The sequence below is a fragment of the Dasypus novemcinctus genome, chromosome 10 (assembly GCF_030445035.2).
Source record: "Dasypus novemcinctus isolate mDasNov1 chromosome 10, mDasNov1.1.hap2, whole genome shotgun sequence".
Lineage (NCBI taxonomy): Eukaryota > Metazoa > Chordata > Mammalia > Cingulata > Dasypodidae > Dasypus > Dasypus novemcinctus.
In genome coordinates, this window is record NC_080682.1 from 104,592,694 (window position 1) to 104,609,198 (window position 16,505).

The 16,505-nt window shown below is 39.2% G+C and overlaps 1 protein-coding gene across 1 annotated transcript in view; it reads left to right on the forward strand.

The window, feature by feature from the left end:
* Positions 1–16,505, forward strand: part of PAAF1 (proteasomal ATPase associated factor 1) — a 103,792-nt gene that overhangs the window by 6,852 nt on the left and 80,435 nt on the right. The window contains exons 4-5 of the mRNA XM_004467346.5: positions 10,815–10,904; positions 16,153–16,251. Of these exons, the coding sequence (XP_004467403.2) occupies positions 10,815–10,904; positions 16,153–16,251 (189 nt within the window). The remainder of the gene's footprint in view (positions 1–10,814; positions 10,905–16,152; positions 16,252–16,505) is intronic.

Here is a 16,505-nt window from a genome sequence, read left to right on the forward strand (position 1 = left end):
TTTTGTTGCGTCATCTTGCTGCATCAACTCTGTGTGTGTGTGGTGCTACTCCTGGGTGGGCTGTGCTTTCTTTACACTGGGGTGGCTCTCCTTGCAGGGCACACTCCTTGTGCATGGGGCACCCCTACGTGGGAGGCACCCCTTGCACACGGCAGCACTGCACATGGGCCAGCTCACCGCACAGGCCAGGAGGCCCTGGGTATCGAACCCTGGACCTCCTATATGGTAGGCAGGCGCTCTATCAGTTGAGCCACATGCACTTCCCTACATATACTTTAAATTTATTTATTATTTATTTATTTTTAGGAGGTTCTAAATTGAACTCAGGACCTTGTACATGCAAAGTGGGAACTCAACCACTGAGCTATATCCGCTCCCCATTACATATATTTTCAGATGCAAACTTCCTCAGACTTGTCTTACATGAACACTGTCGAGTAGGTAAATAATATGATCCAAAGATGTCATTTAAAATTTTCTAGTGGTCACACTAAAAATAGTTAAAAGAAATGGGTAAAATTAATTTTAATATATTTTATTTACCCCAATATATCTAAAATACTATTATTTCAACCTATAATTAATATAAAAAATTATTGAGATATTTTACATTCTTTTTTTCTTATTAAGTCTTCCAAAATCCAGCACATCTCAATTGAGAATCTAACTTTGCATGGAAATACTTGGTCTGTATTTAGGTTTCATTAAAATTTACAGTTGAAAAATTAGATTCACATACCCAGGTTCTCACAAACGTACTGTAAAGTTTTTCGGTATTTCCAATAACTGAGTCAAATATTAGTTCTTAACTTAAAATTTAAATAAAATGAAATAAAAAATTCAGTTCCTCATTTTCATTGGCCTCATTTCAAGTGCTCAGTGGCTTTATATATGTGACTAGTATCTACCATATTGAACAGCACAGCCTTATACTCTGCCTGGGCTTTGGTGAAGAACCTATGTTAATATTATTTAATAGTTTTTTTCTCACAGGTGTTTGAGTAGATGGACAAGCTAAGTATTGCGGAAACCATGATCTGATTTCCCTTACTCATTCTGACTGCTGTAGTCCAGATGTTTGTGAGAGAGAGTATGTGTGTGTAATTAGACATTTTTTTTAGTTGAAATATATTCCAGGTATACTGACAAGAATAGAGAATACTTTGTTTTTCACATAAGATTTTTATATATATATAGTGTGTGTGTGGTAGCATATATACAACATAGAATTTCCACTTTAAATACACTTTAAATACAATTTGTTTGCATTAATTATATTCACAGTATTGTGATATCATCACTACTATCCATTACCAAACCTTTTCCATTACTCTACACAGAACTGCACCCCTTAAGAATTAATTTTCAGGAGTGGGTATAGCTCAGTGACTGAACGCCTGCTTCCCATGTACTAGGTCCTGGGTTCAATCCCCATACCTCCTAAAAAAAAATTCTCCATTCCTTCTCCCTCCCTCACCTGCTGACCTGTAATCTACTTTCTTTTTTTTTTTTTTATAAACTGCCTTTTTAAAAAAAAGATTTATTTATTTATTTATTTCTCTCCCCTTCCCCCCACCCCGGTTGTCTGTTTTCTGTGTCTGTTTGCTGCATCTTCTTCTTTGTCCACTTCTGTTGTTGTCAGCAGCACGGGAATCTGTGTTTCTTTTTGTTGAGTCATCTTGCTGTGTCAGCTCTCCGTGTGTGCATTGCCATTCCTGGGCAGGCTACACTTTCTTTCGCACTGGGCGGCTCTCCTTATGGGGTGCACTCATTGCGCGTGGGGCACCCCTATGCAGGGGACACCCCTGTGTGGCAGGGCACTCTTTGCGCGCATCAATGCTGCACATGGGCCAGCTCCACACAGATCAAGGAGGCCCGGGGTTTGAACCGTGAACCTCCCATGTGGTAGGTGGATGCCCTAACCACTGGGCCAAGTCCGCCGCCTGTAATCTACTTTCTATCTTCATGAATTTGCATGTTCCAGTTATTTCATATAAGTAAAATCATACAATATCCGTCCTTTTGTTTCTAGTTTATTTCACTCAACATGATGTCTTCAAGGTTCATCTATGTGGTAGCATGTATCAGTGCTTCATTCCTTTTCTTTCATTATTTTTTAAAATTTTATTTCTCTTCCCTTCCCCCCCAGTTGTCTGCTCTCTGTGTCCATTCACTGTGTGTTCTTCTGTGACTGCTTCTGTCCTTATCAGCGGCACCAGGTATCTGTGTTTCTTTTTGTTGTGTCAGTTCTCCATGTGTGCGGCACCATTCTTGGGCAGGCTGCACTTTCTTTTGCGCTGGCGGCTCTCCTTAGAGGGTGCATTCTTTGCGCGTGGGGGCTCCCCTAAGCCGGGGACACCCCTGTGTGGCAGGGCACTCCTTGAGCGCATCCAGCACTGCGCATTGGCCAGCTCCACATGAGTTAAGGAGGCCTGGGGTTTGAACTGCAGACTTCTCGTGGTAGGTGGATGCCCTATCCATTGGGCCAAGTCTGCTTCTCTTCATTCCTTTTTATGGCTGAATAATATTCCATTGTATGTAACCACTACATTTTGTTTACCCATTCATCTATTTATGGATACTTGGGTTGCCTCCACCTTTCAGCTATTGTGAATAATGCTATTAACATTGGTGTACAGATATCTGTTCAAGTCCCTGCTTTCAGTTCTTTTGGGTATGTACATAGAAGTAGAATTGCTGGTTCATACGGTAGTTCTGGATTTAACTTTGTGAGGACACACCAAACTTTTCCACAGTGGCTGCATCATTTTACATATTCACCAACAGTATGTAACAATTCCTATTTTTCTACATTCTTGTCCACACTTATTTTCCTTTTTTTTTTTTAATAATAGCTATTCTAGTGGGTGTGACATGATATCTTATTGTGGTTTTGATATGCATTTCTCTAAGGGCTAATGATATTGAGCATCTATTCATTTATTATTAGCAATTTGTAAATCTTCTTTGAAGAAATGTCTATTGTAGTCCTTTTACCCATTTTTAAATTGGGTTGTTTGTCTTGTTGTTGAGTTATAGGATTTCTTTATATATTCTGGATATTAAACCCTTATCAGATATGTGGCTTCCAAATATTTTCTTTGTCTTTTTCTACATAAGAATTTTAGCAAATGTTCATTAATTGCCCTCTTTGTACAGATAAAATGCTCCTTGTTATGTATTTTATTTCTTTTTAATAGATTTATTTATTTATTTCTCTCCCCTTCCCCACCCCTCCTGCCCCAGTTGTCTGTTCCCTGTGTCTATTTGATACGTGTTCTTCTTTGTCCACTTCTATTGTTGTCAACAGCACGGGAATCTGTGTTTCTTTTTGTTGTGTCATCTTGTATCAGCTCTCCGTGAGTGTGGTGCCATTCCTGGGCAGGCTGAACTTTTCTTTCGCACTGGGCGGCTCTCCTAACGGGGCGCACTCCTTGCGCGTGGGGCTCTCCTATATGGGGACACCTCTGCGTGGCAGGGCACTCCTTGCGCGCATCAGCACTGCACGTGGGCCAGCTCCACATGGGTCAAGGAGGCCCAGGGTTTGAACCGCGGACCTCCCATGTGGTAGACCGATGCCCTAACCACTGGACCAAGTCCGCTTCCCTGTTATATATTTTATATTTATCTTTCATAAGTAACTATGGTGTTGTAGAAAGTATCAGAAGATGTGCGTTTGAGTCTTAGTTAATTCTGACACTTATTTTGGACAAATAATTTTATTCTCTGAGCCTCAGTTTCCTCATGTATAAAACAGATTTTACCTCATAGGATTGTTAATATGGAATGACACTGTATATGGATGGAATTAAAACGTTACAAAAGTGAATTATTGTTTATCATAACTATCCTGTGAGATTGGCATTTTAAATTTCCATTTTGCAGATAAGAAGATGCAAAGGTTAATTAGCCCCTAATAATCATAGCTAGTTAGACTGTATGCTACTGAAACCCAGTTCAGTTGACTTCAAATCTGGGAGCAGATGTGGCTCAAGCGGTTGAGTGCCTGCTTCCCACATGGGAGTTCCTGGGTTCGGTTTCCGGTTCCTTCTAAAAACAAGGGAACAAACAACAAGGGAACAAATGAAAAACCTAGCAACAGGAGCCGGCTTCCCACATCATGAGATCCTGGATTCAATACCTGGCCCTGGTACCTCAGGAAAAAAAAAAAAAATCTTATACCACACTTCAAGCCAACATTTTTCCCAGGTTTTTTTTTTTAAGTATCTATCCACATCCTGCGTGCTGACTTCCTCTCTTCCCTCCATGCTCAGGCCCAGACACAATCTCTATCTCTTCCAACATCATTCTCATTTCTGCAGTGTACCTGCTGGGTTCAGACAGTAAGTGCATGTTGAACATTTATGTGTTTCCTAACTACCATGAATCACTTTACTCATTGATGTTGCTGCATTTTATATTAAACAGTGGCTCTCTCCTTGTGCTTAAATGCCTAACCCTGGAGGAAAAAGAACTGTGACTCTGAATTTTACCTTAGTGTGGCAAACTGGCATTCTCCCCCGCTGAATTTTGTCTGTTTTGATCTCCTGCAGCTTTTCTTTAAAATGGTTTCATGAACAGATGATTCTCTACCCCTGATATTGGAAGATAGTTCAATATTTATCTTCTTTCATAGTCTTGTTTATGGATTAAAGGTTGATTTGCAACATTGTTAAGCAGGAGAAAAACACTGATTCTTCACATCTTTCACATAATTAGCCTCAAAGAAATTAAATTAAGTCTTCTGAAACCCAATTCTTATGGAGGCCTGAGCAGTAAGCTTTTAGAGATTCTTGCATACTTGCTGATAATGAATATCCAGCCAGGAGAGTTTAGCTAATTTTCAGTTTCTGGTAGAGGAGACAGTTCCAAATTCAAGTCAGTTCTCTTGTAGTTTATGGACTGCATCATGTGGTTAGAAGCAAAAACTCATTTAATGACTGCCAGCAGCCAGGTTTGGGTATGCTGCTTAAGAAGGTAATATTTGTATAGATATTCTAATTGTCTTTTTTTTTTTATTTTCATAAATAACAAGTGTATAGTAATAGTTGTGAACTTACAAAACAAACATATGTAACATCATACAGGACTCTCATAACTCACCCTACTACCAAGAACTTACATTGTTGTTAAACCTTTTAAATAATGATTAAAGAGCATTGTCAAAATATTACTACTAACCAAAGTATTTTCCCCCAACTCTCCCTATTATTATCTTTATGTCATTTATATATGAACATACATAAACTATTAAGAGTATAGTAAAAGTTGTGAACTTACAAAGCAAACATGTATAACATCATATGGGGGTCCCCTACCTCAGCCCTCCACCAACACCTTGCATTGTTGTGAGATGTTACAAATTATGAAAGAATATTGTCAAAATCTTACTACTAATTATAGTCTTTATCTTTCATTTCCTGTGTTTTTCCCCCAACACACCTTATTATTATTATTTTTAATATATTTTTTATGACAGAAGTTGTAAACTTATAAAACAATCATGCACATATGTAGAATTCAAAGCAACACCCCTCTATCAACACACCACACTGTGGCGGAACATTTGTTACAGATAAGACAATATCATCTGATTGCACCATGTCTATAGTATACATTTGGCTCACATTTTCCATACTGCCCCATTATCAACACAGTACATCTTTGGCATAGATGCAAGAATATTGTATTATTACTGCTAACCACAGTCCATAGGTCATTCCAGTTGTATTTTTCCCATGCATTCCCAACACTCTGCAGTAGTGATACATATTTATTTGCTCTAGCTCACAGAGGACACTCTTGCATCTGTACCATCAACCACAACTCTCATCCATCTCTTGGTTTACTGTGCTATTCAGTTCCTAGATTATTCCCTAGCATTCTGTCAATTGGCATTTAATCCCTAGACTACCATTTTCAGCCATATCCCTATTTATAAACTAGCTATTATTATTTTTACCATCCATCCTATGCATTTCCACACTTTTACAGTGAAGTTAATTAAAATTTCTATGTACATTAAACATCAGTAGTCCATCTCAGTCCTTCTTTTACCTCCATTAAGAATCCACCACATACCACCAGGTCTTGAAGATATTTTCCTACAATTCCTTCTAGAAGTTTTATGGTTCTTGCTTTTATTTTTAGGCTTTGATCCATTTTGAGTTAATTTTTGGATAAGGTGTGAGATAGAAGTCCTCTTTCCTTCTTTTGGCTATAGATATCCAGTTCTTTCAGCACCATTTTGCTAAATGGACGATTCTGCCCGAGCTGTGTGGGTTTGACAGGCTAGTCAAAAATCACTTGACCATACATGTGAGGGTCTGTTTCTGAACCATCGGTTTGGTTTTATTGGTCTGTGTATGTCTTTATGTCAGTACCATGCTGTTTTTACCACTATAGCTTGGTAGTATAATTTAAAGTCCAGAGATGAGGGTTTGCTTTTTCTTTTATGATGTTTTTGGCTATTCAGGACCCCTTACCCTTCCAAATAAATTTGCTAATTGTTTTCAATATATTTTTTTTAAATGCTGGTGGAATTTTTTTTGCGTTGCATTGAATCTGTATATCACTTTGAGTAGAATTGACATCTTAATGATATTTAGTCTTCCAGTCAATGAGCGTGAAATGTTCTTCCAGTTATTTAGGACTTTTTTGATTTCTTTTAACATTGGGTTGCACTTTTCTAAATATAAGTGCTTTACATCATTGGTTAGGTTTATTCCTGACTACTTGAGTTTTATCTGTCTTATTTCATTTTCACCACTCTTTTGACACTTCAGTTACTTTTATTGATATAATCTTCATTTCTAGACTCTTCTAGGCCTCTCTTTCCTGTCTTTTCTTTTCAGGCTCTAGCACACCCTTTAGTGTTTCCTGAAAATCTGGTTTCTTGCGTAGAAATTCTCTCCGTTTCTGTTTATCTGTGAATATTCTAATCTTGCCCTCATTTTTGAAAGACAGTCTTCCTGGATGTAAGATTCTTGGCTGGAAGTTTTTCTCTCGTACTATCTTAAATATATCAGACCACTGTCTTCTCGCCTCCATGGTTTCTGGTGAGAAAGCATCACTTAATCTTATTGAATCTCCCTTAAATGTTATGCATTGCTTTTCTCTTGCTATTCTCAGAATTCTCTCTTTGACTTTGGCATTTGACAATCTGATGAGTATGTGTCTCAGAGTTGGTCTATTTGGATTTTTTTGGATGGGAGTACATTGTGCTTCTTGGACATGGATATCTATGTCCTTCAATAGGGTTGGGAAATTTTCTAACATTATTTCTTCAACTATTCCTTCTGCCCCTTTTCCCTTCTCTTCTCCTTCTGGGACACCCATGACATGTATGTTTACACATATCTGGCTGTTGTTTAGCTCCCTGAGACCTTATTCAATTTTTTCCATTCTTTTCTTCATCCGTTCTTTTGTATGTTCACTTTCAGAGGCCATTTTTTCAAGTTCACTAATCCTTTCTTCTGCCTCCTCAAATCTGCTATTATATGATTCCAATGTTTTAAAAATTTCATTTATTTTGCCTTTCATTCCCATAAGATCTGCTATTTTTCTATGCATGGTTTCAAATTCTTGTTTGTGCTCATCCAGTGTCTTCTTAATATCCTTAATCTCTTTAGCCATCTCATTGAATTTATTAAGGAGATTTATTTGAACATCTATGATTAGTTGTCTCAATTCCTTTATGTTATCTGGAGGCTTATCTTGTTCCTTTAACTGGCCATAGCTTCCTATTTCTTGGTATAGATGGTAATTTTTGGTTGGTGTCTTAGCAACTGATTTACTAGAGTATTTATTCTGGGTGTAGTTTTTCTCTTTAGTTTAGGGCTTCCTGCCCTTTTCTCCCTTGCTGATTGTGCAGTAGGAGCCAAGGATATAATTGATGCTATAAACTGTGGAGGCTCAAGCTGTCCTCATTGCCCCAGGGACGGATGAAACTTCTTCAGCTTTCTCCTTTCCCAGAGGTAGGGACAGATTTACAGTTGTGTGGAATAATCCAAGTCGTGCAGGCCTAGACTGTAGTTGCTCAGAGAGACTGATGAAGCTTTATGCCCCTTTCTCCCCTGCCTGGGGCAGGAATCTTTGCAGTGCGAGTCCAAGATGACTGCAGTTGCTCCAGTAGACTTTTAATTATTCAGTTTGTGCCAGCCAACCCTCAGTTACCTAGATAGACTGGTGCTGAGCTAGCCAGCTACCGTCCTGTCAGAGTTGGGACTGAAGCCTAGGCTTAGGGCTGTAGGCTGATCCTGGAGAAAGAAACCGGTTCTTCCCATCATTGTGATATTTGGTCAGGCCGGCTTCCCCTCAGGCTGGGGATGGAGCAAAAAAGGCGGCCCCGGGCCTTTTTCTGACTTGGACAAATTCACATCCCAGCTGTTCCTAGGGTTATTCCTTAGCTATCTGAGTCTACCAATCAGTAGCTGAAATCGGCAGCCAACCGTCTCCTCCTCCCCTGTTTCTGGGAAATGGAGCTTCCAATTCCAGTCACAGAACAGCTCCTGGGGCGGCTTGTGCCACCAGAGTAGGAGAATCACCGGCCTCCACGGCTTGACCGGCAATTTCCTGGAGAGGCTGGCGCAGGTCCCTACAGCTTCCTCCCTGTTGGAGGTGGGACTCGGTCTTAGGCTAGAGCTGCAATGTGACCTGGATGGAAAAAAGCCAGTCCCCACCAGCATGGGATTTTCAGTCCATCCCGCTTCCCCTCGTGCCAGGTGCAGAGTTAAGATGGCAGCTCCCAGCCTCTTTCTGGCTTGGACAGGCTCAAGCTTTAGCTGTTCTCAGGATTATACTGTAGCCCACTGAATTTACTCCTCAGTAGCTGAAATTGGTGCCCAACTGCCTCTTTCTCCCCTGCTTTGGAGAAGTGGAGCTTTCAATTCCAGCCATGGAACAGCTCCCGAGATGGTTTGTGCCTCCAGTGGAGGATGGGCACTGGCCTCCGGGGCGTGGAGCGCTCTACTTACGAGTCTTCTCTGCAGATGGGCAGCCTCCTCCTTCCACTCCTTCAAGAATATGGCAGGATGCTCATCTGGCCTCTTGAAGCCCTCAAACAGGTGCTTCAACTAGCTCCAGAGAGCTCTAGGCAGTTGCTAACTGCCCTGTAGTAGGAGCTGACTCTAGGAGCTCCTTACTCTGCAGCCATCTTGCTGTCTCTCTCTAATTGTCTTTTAAAAGGTGTAGAAGACCTGTAATAAGAGCCTGATGGAAAAAAATAAGATGAGAACTGTACCTTCTCATGAAACAAAGGAACTGATGTGGAAATGTGCTTGTTGGATATACTCATCTTTATAAAGAGGTTCTGAAAATCTTGGTTATTAAAGATATTTTCATTGTTCTGCAAAGGCAATAACAGGGAATGTTTGGTGAGTGCAGTTCCTCAGCTCTTCATAGGAGATATACTCTTTGATGGTGGTGTTGATATCCTGCTAGTGAGGGGCTAGATCCTTGAGGAAGGGTTTACCAAGCTTTTTTTTTAAAAACCTTTATGTGTGCCACTGTGAAGTGCCAATATATTTACCTTAAATGGTTACAAAGGCTGCCTTTGGCTAGTCATGTCATATGAATGTAACATCTGGTTCTAGGTATAATTTCCTACTTACCTTGCTACAGTAGCTAAAAGATATGTAATAAGGAATAGGCAAAACTCAAGGAGAATCCTTATATGACTGTCACAATGACCTGTCTTTGAACCTGCACAGTCCTGGGTAGAAATGGGCACCACAAGCCTGAGCAGGGCTTACACATTTTATGAAAGTACCATAATTTATTTATTTATTTTAAATTTATTGAAGCCTATCACTCATACATAAACAATAAGTATATAGTAGTAGTTGTGAACTTAAAAACCAAATATGTGTAACATCATACAGGAGTCCCATACATCAACCCACCACCAACACCTTGCACTGTTGTGAGACATTTGTTAAAAAATATCAAAGAATATTATCAAAATCTTACTGCTAACTATAGTCCATATCTTACGTTTGGTATATTTTTCTCCCAAACCACCCTGTTAATATTTTTTAAAATATATTTTTATTACAGAAGTTGTGAACTTACAAAACAATCATGTACATGTGCAGAATTCCCATACAATACCCCTCTATCAACACACCACACCATGGTGGAATATTTGTTACAGATTATGAGATAATATCATCAGACTGTTACCACTAACCATGGTCCACAGCGTACATTTGACACGCTTTTTCCATACTCCTCCATTATCAACATAGTACATCTCTGGCATAGATGCATGAAAATTACAGTATTGCTGTTAGCCACAGTTCACCACAATTTATTTTTATCAATGGTTTCTGATAACTCTAAATGTTAGTAGTCTAATATTTTTTTTCTGAAAGTTCTTATAGGCAGAAAGTTTACTTTTAGACTGGTCTTTTGGGCCTGGCATGGGGGCTAGTGCTGTTTCCTTATATCTCTTTACACCATCTTCTGCTAATTCTTTTCTTTGTTGCATTGCTAACTGAGAGTACTGGTATTAGATTTTCTCCTAAAAATTAATGTTGTATTTTTCAGTCCTGTCTTATTGTTGGTAAGTCTTCTGTAGGACATTTTACTTCTACTTTATAAAAGATAACAGCAGCTCAGGGATACCAAATTACATTGCAGCCCTCTACATTTATGAGAGAATTATGAGGGGGTAATGGTTTTATGGGCTGGGGAAGGAGGATTAGAGAAGTTATACTTAAAAGACGAGAAGTTCCTGAAATACTAACATTTTCTTTGAGGCTTTATATTGGTTTAGCTTTACTGATGGATTTCATTTTTCCCTCTCTGTTTAGAAAAGCATTCATATTTCATGTCCAAAGGAAAGTTCATCTTCTAAGTTTTTGGCACCATATACCACCTTTTCCAGAATTCATTCCAAGAGTGTAAGTATTTTGATAAAATGAGAAGAAAACCTAATAGCATGTTGATTTTTCATTTTATCTACTTGTCTAGAGCTACAAGCATTCATATTTTGCCTTTCATTTTATTTACATTGTAAGACGATACAGCTAACGAGGTATGCTGTGTTTGGCAAAACACATCCACTCTCTGTGAACTTAGAAAAAAAAGTATATGAAATTTAATTTATTTATAAATATACACATACACACTAGCAGAGCTACTTACCACCTTTTGAATAATGATGAGAATAGCTAATTTTGCGTAGTATGCTGCTGTTCATATTCCTGTCCCTTGGTCTATAGGATAGGGACATTTTCTCAAAATTCCAAGTGTACCATATTGAGAAGTAATTTTCAAAGATCTTTGTGATAAAGCCCTTTTTGCTACCATGGGCTTCTTGGAAACCGGTAAGAAATAGGTGAGTAAACTGAACTGAAGTCTTTACTTCTTACTATGTACTTTTTTTTACTTTTTTCAAATAACTATTTTTTTACCCCTATTGCAAACTAAATATCTTTAGTGATGAAAATTTAGAGAATATAAGAGAAAGTGAAAATCATTTACATTTCTACAACCTAAAGATAATTGTATAACCTTTATTAATAATAACCATGGTAAAAATAGCTACCATTTATTGACTGCCAACTATGAACCAGAACTATGCTGAGCTTTGTATTATTTTTTTTCATTTACTCTTCCTAGTCTTTTTTCTTTAAATGTTTTACCAAAATAGGTTTTTAAAGTTTTGTAACTTGTTTTTTTTTTTTTATATCTACCCCCCTTGTGGCTTTTTGCATGCTGTTGATTCTGTGTCCATTTGCTGTGCGTTCTTCTGTGTCTGTATTTATTTATTTTTATTTCCCTTCCCCCTTGCGGCTTGCTTGCTGTCTGCTTTCTGTGTCCATTCACTGGGCACTCTTCTGTGTTTTTGCTTGTCTCCCTTTTTTTGTTGTTGCGTCATCTTGCTGCGTCAGCTCTCCATGGTGCCTGCGGGCCAGGCATCTCTCCACAGCGTGCGGGCGAGCCTGCCTTCACTAAGAGGCCCTGGGGTGTGAACCTGGGGCCTCCCATATGGTAGACAGGAGCCCAACTGATTCAGACACAGCCACTTTCCTATAACTTACTTTTTATTATTTAATAATATATTATGGACATCTTTCTAAGTATCCTTTTAAGAGCTGCATCGCTTTCCACTGTATGACTACTATAATTTAGTTATCTGAACTAACATTGCTGAGCACTCAGGTGTTTTTTTCAATTCTGTGAAATTGTATTTTAATGAATATTTTTTTAGCTAAACCTTTGCTCACAAAAACAGGAGGACATTAGAATACGTTGATAAAAGAATTGCTGAGTCACAGGGCATGTAAACTATAAGGCTTTTGGTATGTTCTAACTGACCTCCACTTAAATGAATTCTTTTTTTTTAATTTTTATTTTATTGACTTTGTAATAATATTACATTAAAAATATATATGTGAAGTCCCATTCAACCCCCCCCACCCGACCTCCCCCCCCCCCCCCCAGCAACACTCCCTCCCATCATCATGACACATCCATTGGATTTGGTAAGTACATCTTTGGGCACCTCTGCACCTCATAGTCAATGGTCCACATCATGGCCCATACTCTCCCCCATTCCATCCAGTGGGCCCTGTGAGGATATACAATGTCCGGTGATTGCCTCTGAAGCACCATCCAGGGCAGCTCCATGTCCCAAAGACGCCTCCACCTCTCATCTCTTCCTGCCTTTCCCCATACCCATCAGCCACCATGTCCACTTTTCCCAATCCAATGCCACCTCTTCTATGTGGACATTGGATTGGTTGTGTCCATTGCACCTCTATGTCAAGAGGAGGCTCAGATTCCACATGGATGCTGGATGCAATCCTCCCACTTTCAGTTGTAATCACTCTAAGCTCCATGGTGTGGTGGTTGTCCTTCTTCAACTCCATCTTAGCTGAGTGTGGTAAGTCCAATAAAACAGATTGTAGGTGCTGGAGTCTGTTGAGGCTCAGGACCTGGCTATCACATTGTCAGTCCAGAGATTCAAATCCCCTAAATATATCTTAAACCCCAACATTAACTGCTCCTCCAGCACATTAGCATGAAAGTCTTATGAAGGGAGATCCCATCTGAGTCCAGATTCATCACACATAAACACCATTTCCAAAGATGGGCCATCTGACCTGGTAGTTAACCCCATCGGCCATGACCATAACTCCCATGGGTCTCTTTAGCCCTCAAAGGAACCAATATCTGGGGGTTGTATCTGCTTTATCTGTCTCTCTGACTCTTGAATCAACTGTTTTTCAGCACTTCTCCCGTAAAACATACTTGCTGATGCCCACAGCATGTTTGTGACTTGTGAGCTCTTTGGTTTGCCTGCACACTTTTGCTATCACTAGTTAAGCTATACTCTTACCAAGAGTCAGTTGCAGTGCCAGTTCTATTGTTTTCTAAATTATGTAAATAAAATATTATGTTAAAGCAATGAAATATGAGTGCAAAAAGGCAGAGAACTGTTATTTTTTTGGAAACTAAGTTAATTGCTTTGTAAAGACTTGATTAAGGTGAGTTGAAAAAAAAGTTGTTATATTATGTGTAGACAAGATAAATGAAAACTGTTAGGGAAAAGATAAAAAAATAAAGGGACCCTATATGAAGTTTTGCTTTTAGATTACTTTGTAAGTGTGAGTAAAGATTTGCCTTGCTCTAAAGAAACTGGAAATTGTAAATTATGCCTTTTGGTTATGGTTTATTACAAGAAAGTCAAGGTGGAGCTTAATCAGTGAACCCCTGCTTAAAGAAAAGACCCTGGCCCCATATGGGAAAATTAATGAATTTTAATGTACATTTTTTATTGGGTTAAAATAAAATGTAAGTATGCATCCTTTAAAAGAATTATTTCCTACTTTATTTGACTTTTTTTTATTAATTGACCAACCACTAGTCCTTTTCTGTTGACTCATAGGGCCTTATTGTATTATCTGCCTACCAATTTCATGTCTACTAGCAGTATATGAGAATGCTGCCAATCTGAGAGTTAGAAATTTTTTGTAATAATGAATTTGAGAGCTGGTATTTCATTATTATTTTAACTTGTATTTGATTAATCATGGATTGGTCAATTTTTCATATATTTATTGGCCACACTTAAAGCATTTGCCCATTTTCTATGTGTGAATTTTTTTAAAAATTAAGGGTATGTTGATCCATTACTATATATATATTTTTGGATGGAAATCATCTTTTTTTTAAAAAAAGATTTATTTATTTATTTTTATTTCTCTCCCCTCCCCCGCTGTTGACTGCTCTGTGTCCATTCACTGTGTGTTCTTCTGTGTCCACTTGTATTCTTATCAGCAGCATTGGGAATCTGTGTCTCTTTTTGTTGCATCATCTTCCTGCATCAGCGCTACGTGTGTGTGCGGCACCACTTCTGGGCGGGCTGCACTTTTTTTCACAAGGGATGGCTCTCCATGTGGGGCGCAGTCCTTGCATGTGGGGCTCCCCTTCGCGGGGACCCCCCTGCATGGCACGGCACTCCTTGTGTGCAGCAGCACTGCATGTGGACCAGCTCACCACATGGGTCAGGAGGCCCTGGGTTTGAACCCTGGACCTGCAATGTCATAGGCAAACGCTCTATCAGTTGAGGCACATCTGCTTCCCTGCCATATATTTTTCATATCCTTTTTCTTGGTGGGGTGGCACTCCTGTGTGGGGCAGCACTCCATGGGCGCCAGCACTCTGCATGGGCCAGCTCGCCTTCACTAGGAGGCCCTGGGTATCGAACCCTGGACCTCCTATGGTAGACAGGAGCCCAATTGCTTGAGCCACATCCATTTCCCCTGGCTTATTTTTTAAGTTTGTTTATGGAGTTTTTTGACATATAGATACTTAATATTTTTACATAATAAAACCTGTCCATTTTTAATTTATTCCTTTATGGTAATTGCCTTCGGTGTCATTCATGCTTACAGTGGTGCTTTTCTTCTCCTTGGTTTTATACACACACACACACACACACAGATATATATATATCTTTAATATATATATTTATCTTTAATTGCACAGCACTGTGGATAAGGGCATGGACTCCAGAGCGAGACTGTTTGGGTTCAGATTCTGGTTCCACTTACCAACTACGTGGCCTTAGGCCAGTTACTGTTACTCCTTGTGCCTCTCTGTAAAATGGGGTTAAAAATAGTATTAACTTGGGAAGCAGATTTGGCTCAACTGATAGAGTGTCCACCTAACATATGGGAGGTCCAGGGTTCAAACCCAGGGCCTTCTGACCCATGTGGTGAGCTCACACACACGCAGTGCTGATGTGTGCAAGGAGTGCTGTGCCACGCAGGGGTGTCCCTCATGTAGGGGAGTCCCACGTGCAAGAAGTGCACCCTGCAAGGAGAGCCACCCCACGCAAAAAAAGTGCATATTTTTACATTTAAAATTAATGTTCTGTTTTGAGAAGTTTGGGACTTTGTCTTTTCCTATTTTACTCTATCAAATACTTCACTGCAACAAAATAGCAAACAATAAGGTTATTCCCTACTACTTTTCTTTAAAGTTCTGTTAGGATAATTAGAATTAGCTGTTTGGAATCTGGTACCATTTATAGTAAGCAGCAGGGTTTTTTTTTTTAATAAAATGGGTATGCGTACATGCATGTATATGAAAGAGACTTAGCATTCTGATCATGGCTTATGCATGAAGTTGTTGCTGATATCAAAACTGTAAAAATGAATCTGAGAATTCTCTATTACTTATTCTAAATGTATATGTATTCTGAATATATATTCATAACTAGGATTTTTCAGAGTTTATTTAAGTATTCTTATTCTTGCTCTTTCTTGGTTACCTCTGGTGCATCTTGGAAGATTATCTTTTGCAATAAGTTGGTCCCTAAGAATTAGGAGAAGCACCTTAGTTTTAAAATAAAATTTCAGAAGATGAGAACTATGGGAATGATATGGAAATAGGGAGAACTTTTTAGCTGAAACAGGAGAGTACACATGATCACAGGAATATCTTTTTTGGAGAAATAAAAGGTGTCACCTCCAGCCATTTTGAGAGGTAGGTTGGTGGATGGTAACTCAACACACTCAGGACCACAGGCTTGAAGAAATCTTGGAGGAGTGTGAAACTGGGATGGCTTATAACAAATTTTGAGGGAGTAAGAACATTTCATTATTTGTAACACTGATTGTTTTTGTCTTTGAACAGATAATATGCCTGGACATTTCCAGTGGAGGAGGCCTTGGTGTGTCTTCTAGTACTGATGGGAACATGAAAATCTGGCAGGCTTCTAATGGAGAACTCAGAGTAATGGCTTTGGACATACTTTTAGGGTCTTTTACATGAAGTGTGATCTGAGAACCATAAACTGGGTCATGAAAGGAAAAATGGCCCATTCTAAAAATGTGGGTCCACTGCACTTCAGTGGTTTCCATTCTTCTATTTATTAATCTGAGAACTATACCCATACCTGGTGATTTACCAGAACAGTGTGGGGCTGGAGCAAAGGAGAAGCAGGCCTATGAATGTCTAAGTGGGTATTCTCCTTGTATGAGCTACCT